The sequence below is a fragment of the Lactuca virosa genome, chromosome 5 (assembly GCF_052849685.1).
Source record: "Lactuca virosa cultivar CGN04683 chromosome 5, Lactuca_virosa_CGN04683_v6, whole genome shotgun sequence".
NCBI lineage: Eukaryota > Viridiplantae > Streptophyta > Magnoliopsida > Asterales > Asteraceae > Lactuca > Lactuca virosa.
In genome coordinates this window covers 461,921,057-461,931,245 of record NC_136430.1, presented here as the reverse complement: position 1 = coordinate 461,931,245, position 10,189 = coordinate 461,921,057, and the positions used below count along the sequence as shown (strand labels likewise).

Sequence of the window (10,189 nt, the reverse complement as noted above, 5' to 3'; positions counted from 1 at the left end):
AAGAGGTGTTCATTTTGCAAAGCATGAAAACTTGATTTATTGGCACTTTCACTTAAACAAACGAATCATCTAGAAGTTGTTAACACAAATTTGGTGCCTCAATATTGTGTTGTGTCGGACAGATTATCCTTGTTGAAAATTTGTGTTACCAAGGCATAGGTTGGAAATTAATTAGCAAAGAAAGTGATCACACGATTTGTTCGAACTAATCCGGTACTCACCATCTTTACCTCCATTCATCAATATTCCCCCAACAAATCCAATTATGCCATCGTATCGAACTGTACACCGAATGAAATTGTTCCATGAGAATGCTCCAAATATTCAAGTCACATTTATGATCAAACAACCTTTTGACATACATTTCGAAAGCACAAACCACTATTCATTTGTATATTGGTTGTTGTATCAGTCAATGTCATAGAAAAGGTCACATGTAGAAAATGTATATTTTCAACAATGACGTGATGTCACATGTAGAAAAGGTCTTACATCATTTCAGAAGTGTATCGGAGTTGTGCGAGTATTGGCTTATGGGACATCAACAGATGCAAAGATGAATATTTGAGAACGAGTGAAACTGTAACAAGGGATGCTCTCATAAAGTGTGTAGAAGGTGTCATTTCATGCTTCAGTCGGGCACCTCACAAGGCCCAATGAAGACAATTTGGCATGACTACTTCCAGTTGATGAAGAACGTGGATTTCCAGGTATAATAGGCAATATTGACTGCATGCCAATGGAAATTGTTGCATCGTATGACCTATGGATATGACATGCATTCTTCGAAACATCAGGTCTGTGCAATGATATTAACACCCTCCACTGATCTCCAAATTTCCAAATCGAGTTAAGCACCAAATGTGAGTTATGTCGTGAACAATTGGGAAAATAATAAGGCAGATTATCTCACCGATGACATATATCCTTCATGAGTTACCTTTGACAAGACAATAACTTCTCCACGAGTTCAGAAACACAAGTTGTTCGTTGCACACCAAGAGGTCGCTAGAAAAGATGTTGAACGAGCATTTGAAGTTCTACAAGCTTTTTGTACGTTTCTTCGACACCCATGTCTTGTGTAGGACAAGGATATGATAGGTAAAATTATGATTATGTATATCATCATTCATAATGTAATTATGGAGGATAAATGACACACATACCTTCACTATTATGATCCATCCGAATTTTTAAATGACATGCCTACAAACTGGCAACAAAAAACCTCTATCGAAGATGATGAACAACATTTTCAATATCCAACTCATCGAACTATATTAGTTATATACACGATAGAACAAAACTTCATAATAGAGAAGCTCAAAACGCTTTAAAAAACGATGTGATTGAACATATATGGAAAAAAATTTACATAGATGAGTAATTTTGTATTTTGTAACTATACTTTTATTTTATTTGTTTTCGAAATGAAATAATTATCTTTAATATTTATAATTCCTTTTAGTAGAAAAGGAAATAATCATAACTCATATTCATTTAATAAAATATTTGATTTGGATTGGTAGCTAATGGGTGTGAAAAAAATAAGTTTTGTTGGTTGTGTAGGTGGAAGAGATATAAATTAATTTTTTAATAGATAGTTGGGTTGGATTTGATTGCAATGGGAGTAATCTTTGTTCATTACAAGTCAAGCATTTTTAAGGTATTCATAGTATGCTTATGTGTCGTAAAAATGGGATTTGGTAGAAGAGCTCAACAGGTTCATATAAAACTCGATCACAATGTCATCAAGTTATAGTAAGGACCAACAACCGACAAGTATTTTTCATTTTGGAGACTCACTGACCACACTGAAGATTCCTTCCACCCTGTTGCGATTTTCAATGTAGCGTGCACCACAACTTGAGACAAGATCAGTTTTAGCATGAACACGCCTACCCCTTGTCTCCTCTGTCCCTGTCCCTGTCCTCTTCTTCTTTGGGTTCAGGAATCCATTAGCAAGAGCTTCTAAGGCTTTCATGGACAATGGCCGGTTTCTTCTACTCTGCCTTTGACCACCATTCAACTTAGATTGGTTGGTGGTTGTTTCACATTCATGTAAAACTGAGTGATCACCATCTGAATCCGGACCCACTCGAGGGTTGTTCAAGTCTATCACTATACCTCCACGCTTCTTCTTCTTCTTCTTACAACGTGGATCCTCTTCCATAGCTTCATCTTCACAACTCAACAAGTTGTCATTGGTCGTATTATGTTTTCTTGGTTTTGGTACTTCGCATATCAACTTAAGTTTTCTTACAGGTTTTCCTTCCTCAAGTCTCGACACCAATGGATTAAGATGGTTCACACCACTAGTCTCACAATCTTGCGAATCAACAACACCATGATTCGCATTTTCTTCTTGAGATTCTTCTGTTGTTTCTTGTTCAGATTCTCCAGAAACACTAGATGATGATTGTTGGGGGACATGCAAATTTGTAACCTCACTCACTTTAACAACCCCAGCCAAACTGGTATCCACAATCGTGCATTTCATCAAATCCTCATTCGAGTGCTCGTGGTCCTTGTCGAGAATCCATGGTTCTGATGCAACTTTGTTCAGGAGTTCATTGAAGGAGTCAAAATATTGACTTCCTTTCTCGAGGCTTCGTCTTGAAAACTTTGTGACTCCAGGTGCAAGAAACATCAAAGAGTGGTTGTGGTTGTGGTTGTGGTTATTAGAGTTTTGGAAGGCATAATTTTTATGCTGTTCAGAGTGCCATCCTCTTGCTAAAAGGCGAGGCCAGACAACTTCCCAGAAGATTTCATTTAATCTTTCTTTGCTTAATCCGATTCCATCCTTCAAAAGGTTGACAATTTCCTCTGGTTCAAGTGAGGAGCATGCAATTGCAGAGCTGCTGTTAAGCTTCTTGGGCCTACCAGTAAGGTCTCGTTTTCCTTTCCCAATGGCTATGGCTTCTACAAGAAGATTGATGCCCACTGCATCCCTTACACTCAGTACATACTTGTCAAATGAAATTTTTTCCTCCTCATACGTTCTAGTCACCTGGAAGAAATTGTAGATGAGACTTTCTTCAAACACTCTGGTTAATGAAAGATGATTTAAGACTGTAGGAAGAATGAAATATATATTTAGTATAATACGTACCTGTGTCAAACTAGTTTTGCATTCATCTGTGACATTAGGAAGCAAGCGGGACAAAAGCTCATGTCGCCTCCACCCTTTAAAAATCTTTTTTCCAGGTACAGACTTTCTGCTTCTCTTCTTCCGAAACTTTGACCATTTTTGGTGTTCACCACTTGTATAGAACTTTCCATAGTAGTAAGATAATACATTTCGCATTCCTTTATTCCCCACAAATTTGTTCACAAGACCAAGATTCTTGCCAAATATATATAAACCAAGAAGAAAACTATCATGTTCAATCACACTCCATGACTCACTTGATGAACCAGGAACCAGACTGTCTCTGTCTGTTCCAGATTTACCCTTACCCCCCTTTGTAGCTTTCTTGTTCTTATGTTGATTGTGAATCCAAATGACTGGAATTGACAGACCGAATCTAAATTTGTTTTGAACATCTTGACAAGTTGGGAGTTGCTCTTTTTCTGTCATCAAAAGTGGGATTTGTGCCTGGTATTCATCTCCAATCCGGGCAGCCCTTTGTGGCTCTCCATAAATGTCACCAGCAGCAACAGAAGAAGAAGAATGTTCTGAGTGGAGCCACTCATAGCGTTTATCAACATCTTCCATATCTTTATCCATCTAATTATATCAAATCAATACAAAAAAAAAAAAAAAAAAAAAAAAAAAAAAAAAAAGTATGATGTGAGCTTCAATGTCATTAACTGTGTATGAAAGTGTAAAGTCTGACTGAATCGAGGTATGCCTTATTTAAACAACAAACCACCTAAAACACCATTCTTTTCTTCATCTTGTTGCCATATCAACACCCAGTTGTAAATGCTACAAGTTACATAAAAATGATAAAGAATGTAAGGTATGCAGTATCCATACATACATGCAAAAAGAAGATATTTTTATTCTCAGAGTTCTCAATTGCATCACTTCCCTTGATAGGCAGCTCATGTGACCTCTAAAAGGTATTATATTTCTTCTTAGTTTTTTTAAGGCATGAAACTCCAACACCATCATGGTGAATTTCTGTGTTGTGATCATGGCAAAGGTCCAAATATGTTGATTATTTATGGTTTTCTTTTTCCTTCAGCAAATCTTTTTTGACATGATTTTTCAATAAATTAGGGGACTTACTGAAACAAAGAGGAAGTGTAATGCAAACTATTATCATCAGACTGAGACCAAATTCGTAAATAAGTGATTGTGTGATAATGAGCAAGGAATATGGGCATCAATACATTGATGATACTCAAAATATCATCAGAATTGTTCATCAAACAACTAACAAGAACAACAAACCTAATAGGAAGCAATCTTTTTCCTTAAAATTAATTAAAATTATCAACTATTCTATCTTTATGGTACCAAAAACAGAAACTATAACACAATGTTAATGCTCAGTTATTACATCAATGGTGATATTACATTCTTCTATAAATAACTATAAAACAAACAAATGAATTGAAATTATCAACACCCACATGAAAACAATGCTCAGATCCGTTTTGGAACCCAAAAATCATATCAAAATGTTAGCTACTGAAAAAAAATAAACCATCTTAGAAATTGCGTCAATAAAAACAATGAATGCTATGAACTTAAAAAGAAAACACGTTAAACACATAAAACATGGCGTGAAACAAACAAAATTGAAAGCATTTGTGATGTAGAAAGAGATTATTAGATTAAACCTATATCTTGCTGATAACCCCGATTTATGTACATACTCCACTAATCAAGATCATTATGACTACTACAACGAAGCAAAAGACGAAAAAAATGGGGAAAAAAGCTTGCTAAACTTGCATACAAACTTGAACGTAACGAAACCCGCACAAAGTTTAACAAATGGGTCTTGATTGCTTTGTATCAAATTCAAACTAGTTTATTATATATAGTTTAAAAAAATCCTTAGATAAACACAGATGGATTATGAACGCACAAACACAACACGATAAAAATGAAAAATGCAAGAAACAAACACATAAAAAGTATGGTTGATGATCAAGATATGATGGTAAGAAAGAATTCACCTTTGAAAATGGGTATATAACCCAAGTGAAGTAGTTATCGCAGGGTGAGAGCGTTCTTGAGGACTTTGCAAAGACAGAAGGTAAAATGTTTTACAGGGAGAGAGAGAGAGAGAGAGAGAGAGAGAGAGAGAACCCACCAAAGCAAGAAAGAAGTGTTGTGATGTTTAACTTTAAAATAGGAAGAGACGACTAAAAGCCAAAGGGATTTCATTCGGTTCGATTTTACGACTGATGGTGGGTGTATTTCGCTATTTTGTGACTTGTGAGACTCGCAAGCAACATTTTACAAAAGTTTATGCCTAGATAGACTTTTTAACAATAATTTTTTTAGAGTACCTTATATCAAAAAAAAAAAATATATATATATATATATATATATATATATATATATATATATATTAATTAATGATTAATTATATAAAATAATGTGACACAGTAAATGATATATTGGACGTGACTTTATTATTTAAATTTCTGGTAATTATTTTTACGATGTATACAATAAATACAATTATAAAATAATAAACAAAAATAAGAATAATCTTATTCTATTACGTAACTAGATTATGACCCGCGTTAAACGCGAGAGAATATAAAAAAAATACATATCGTATTAATAGGCGGCATTGTATTTGGTGGAATTTTAATAAAAAAACTTAATTAGATTCATTTTTAGAGTTTTTGAACCAAACTTATTAAATAAAAATATTTAATTTTTATATTAGAGAAATTTGTTTTTTTAGAACAATAATATTTAACACAAATGATCCACATGATCTTTGTTTTTTGTTTTATCACAACTTGATGTGACTCATTGTTTAAAACATGTTGTGCAGTAGCTTTATGAACTAACTTTATTTCAAGTAACAAATCCCTATTGACGGAACATATTCCGTTTGTTGGATCTAGTAAAAATGTACAAACATATAATGAATGGAAAAACTGGATTTTTAGTGACAATCTTTCTAATGCGTGACTGAATTATAAAAAAACTAATAAGAAATAAATGAAATATAAATTAATTTGATTAAACCCCGTATTGATACATCAACACCATAGATAAAACTTTGAATTTTGTGATATGTCTCTGAATTGACAATTCCTCTGTTTAACATTATAGAAGAATTTTCATCTACTTAAATAGATAACTACGAAAAAACAAAGATCATTATTTATGATGAGTTTGGAAAAATGAAATATAAAGAATCAACTTATTAATGACCAAAAAAAAGTTTTCTTGAGGAAAATGAAGAAAATTATGGAACTTTACCGAACATGGTATATGTATAGATTTCGAATCATAATACATCTCATTATCATCAACATGTTCATTTGAAACATCATGCCTTTTTATCTATTTTCATCATGTTTCTTCTTTTTCCTTCCAACCTTTCCTGGCATCTCCCCAAATTCATGCGAAGATAACCATGGTTCTTTCTTTAGAAGGTCATTGAAGTTTGTTGATTTTATAACCTAATGCATAAAAAGGACATCGATCAATGAAGAATTTGGCAAAAATGATAATAGAGTGCTTAACGGTCACATATAAATGAGTATTTATTTCTTTTTATGTGGATTCAGATGAAGCATATTTCAATCTCCAAAACCACATGTTGTGTCAAAAGGGAATTTAAATCAAAACAATCACCAAGTCTAATTAGCCAATCGATGTATCATGTCGATATTCGAGTAGGAAATTACCTATTACAAAGGAAAATGATTTGTGTGATGAGGTAAAGTCTGGATATAGGTATATAACTATTAGAGTTAGCATAACATCAAATCATAAAATAAAGCTTAGAATTATACTATCAATTTTTAATATAGAACATAGATAGTTTTTAATATTGAACATAGATGGTTTTAATTCCAGTCAAAACTTTGTTTTACGATTCTAATTATACTTTTGTTAGACGGGTTGGGGCAAAAGGTCAACAATTGATAACTTTAAATTAAATTAAACACATGAAATTATGGGGACATAATATGATTTGCAAATACAAAATATTTTTATAAACACTGAATTTACCCTTTTGAGCAAGTTTAAATCAGTACAAGTCCTTTCTTTTTTATATGTTAAGAAGTTACGTATTTTTCAAAGAGTTATGTTAATAATGTAAGTAAAAATGGAAACTAATGGCTAATATGACATCATTTTTACAACCTTTTTTTAATGGGAATTTAATGGCTAATATGACATCATTTTTATAACCTTTTTTTTTTATTATGATAAGTACTGTGTTGTTTTATGGACACTTCTTTGTTAAATAAGAAATAAGACTAATGATTATTATTATTAAACAAAACCAAAATATAAACAAAATCATATATGATATTAAACATAAGAAAAATGGTTACAGTTTGACAATGAAATGTTTGTTGTTACTCAATACACACGAGGCAATACTACCTATAAAACCACAAGCATGGTACTAATATAGTGGGGAACCCAACTTGTCAAAGTTTAGAAGGATGCTTCTTCAAAAAAAACACCCAGGATACACTCCATAACTGTTTACACTTTATAATAGATAACTTAATAAAAATCTATTTCAACCACCTATATCAATCTTTATTCCAAAAAAATTGACCAGAAAAGAACAGGGCCTGATGAGGTGTCTGTAAAACATATAATTTTGTTAGTATGACTTTAAAGTATTATGAAATAGTTAAAAAATAAAAAACATTTATATAGTTACGAGTTTTAGTTATATAAATGTTTTATCTTTCCACCATGTATGGTAAAGAAGAATATATTTTTATATTATTAAAAACTCAAAATATTGATCCATTAGTTTTATGAAGATTCCAATAAATACACTAATTACATCTTTCGGTATTTGGTTTGATAAACAAACCAATGTAAGTGTGTCATTATTTTTATTAGGATAAATGCTAAAAATAGCAACATACTTTCAAATATTTGTCTTATCAAAACATTACATACACAGACACAAACATACATAAAGCCATACACACATTACTTTTAAAAGCTATCTAATATAACAATGTACTTTCAAAGTATGATGATTTAATAAGAAAAAAGACAAAAAAATCTAGAATTTAAAAAAGGTTGCAAATCGGAAATAACAATGAACATGAATCTTTTGTAAAAATACCATATTGATTGCATATCGGTCATTATCAACCAACTTTTGACCAATTTTAACATATTTTGACAACAATTTTTTGAAAAATGTCCTCACCACAGTTTAATAGTTGTAAAGTTTTCAAATTTTTAACTATTTTGACAACTCCTAATACTAATCATTGAACTTATAACATCTATTACAAAATATTAACAATAAACTTATCGTTCCAACGGAATGGAGCACTTAACGAAAATAAAATATTCAAAATATTGAAAGCAAAAAGAATAGAAAGAACTCCACATACATTGTTTCCCTAATCGAACATACAGCCCTCCAATACCAAATTTCACAATAACCACGAAAGGCTAAGTGCACACCTGTTTACTTCATCTACATAGTTATACTATTCACGATTAAAACATAATTCATTGACATCATGAACCAATCATATAGAGGTTCTTCAGTTAAATCTCCACAAAATACAGTAGTACACAAATTCATTTTTCTAACATCAAAATCCACTTCGAGTTTTCAATAAAGCAATTCAACTATATCAAATGCACATGAATAACAATCTTACGTAGTGTATATTAATATGCATCCTTATATTTAGTAACTTACTAAATAGTTAATGACATGAAGAACTTACCACACTATAAGTGAAACCACATTATTTTATTTTTTGTTCCAATCAACATCAAAATAACCACCGAATCATAGTAGAGAAGGTGCATAAAACCAATGACATTTCATCGAACAGTTAGTGCATATATATATATTATTGGTATTCAAGAATGCAACAAAAGAAAGATAGAAAATATGGTTGTACCTCAAGCAACCATTTATCATTCATTGCATCATCCTTAACAATGGTTAGCCAATCGACATTGATATTCTCCACATGACCTACAAAATCATCATTTTTAACTTTTAGGTTATGAAACCTTCAAGCTCCTTGCCCCTACTTTTGCTTTTTCATATAATTCATATGCAGTTCGAAGCTAGAAAAAACATACAATAACAGGATGTGAATATATGATAAATTTAGAAATATAGTAAACCAAATAATAAGGACTCTGTTTAATCAACCTGACCATTCTTTTTTTAAATAATAGAAAAATTGATGTTGTGGTTTACATACCAGAAGAAATGCATGATTGAAACACGACCATAAATCTTGTGTTGCATGGTAAATTGAAATCCATATAAGAACCAAAAAATCAATGGATCAGTAAAAAACATAGGAAGAAAAATAAAAAAATCGAGATATTTCTCGTGAACGTAGAAACTAATATAAAAAATCAAACCCAAATATAACCAGATTTTCAATTAAAAAACCACAAACATCAGTGGAAATGGATTTTCATGGTTTAATGGTAGAACAAAAAACAATCAAAAAAGGTTTAACTATTAAAAAAAAGATCCAAAACAGAATAACCTCTACAAAAGGGGGAATAATAATTATTGAAGCTTTAATCGTAAACCTCTTTTTGAGTTGTATTAGAAATTTCTTCATCAAAATTGAAAGGTACAGAAGAAGAAAAAAAACATAGACGATTTAAAATATGATGTATAGGGAAAAAACCTTAAAATCAAACCCACAACCGTACTTGGACTCGACCGATCCACCTTCATAACTTCAATTTGCCGTTGGATGTCAGATGGAAGTCTAAGATGAGGTGTAGCGGCGGTGAAGCAAAGATGGTGGGTTTAGCATATGATGAAGAAGCTAGGGTTTCGACGGCTTGGGTATTAGAGGAGATATGAGGAGAAACAAAGAATCCTAATTGATTATGAATATAAATAATGGGAGGATGAGTGCCAAACAGGAGGAGTTACGTAGTGAGATAGAAGTTAAATTGGTAACTGGTAGAAGGTGGGAGTCGGATGTTAAAGGAGTGTTGCAGAAGCGAAAGAGAGAAGGTAATAATTTATGGAAAAATCAAGAAATCAGCCTGCGA

The 10,189-nt window shown here is 32.0% G+C and overlaps 1 protein-coding gene across 2 annotated transcripts; it reads right to left on the bottom strand.

Annotated features, from left to right (window-relative positions):
- Window positions 1-1,609: 1,609 nt before the first annotated feature.
- Window positions 1,610-5,319, bottom strand: LOC145114605 (arginine-glutamic acid dipeptide repeat protein). Of its 2 annotated transcripts, XM_079050651.1 has the most exons (4): window positions 5,137-5,319; window positions 3,876-3,931; window positions 3,113-3,730; window positions 1,610-3,010 (listed from the first exon to the last, which is right to left on the bottom strand). In XM_079050651.1, the coding sequence occupies exons 3-4, from the start codon at window positions 3,728-3,730 to the stop codon at window positions 1,790-1,792; spliced, it is 1,839 nt and encodes a 612-aa protein (XP_078906777.1). In that variant the 5' UTR covers window positions 3,876-3,931; window positions 5,137-5,319; the 3' UTR covers window positions 1,610-1,789. The 2 variants fall into 2 exon arrangements, with proteins under 2 accessions (XP_078906777.1, XP_078906776.1); XM_079050650.1 differs by lacking the exon at window positions 3,876-3,931.
- Window positions 5,320-10,189: the final 4,870 nt, after the last annotated feature.

Excerpts from the sequence above, each read along its gene's own strand:
- LOC145114605 (XM_079050651.1), bottom strand. The coding sequence starts at position 3,730 with ATGGATAAAGATATGGAAGATGTTGATAAACGCTATGAGTGGCTCCAC. Across the intron at positions 3,011-3,112 it reads GCAAAACTAGTTTGACACAG|GTGACTAGAACGTATGAGGA; the intron begins GTACGTATTATA and ends AATTTCTTCCAG.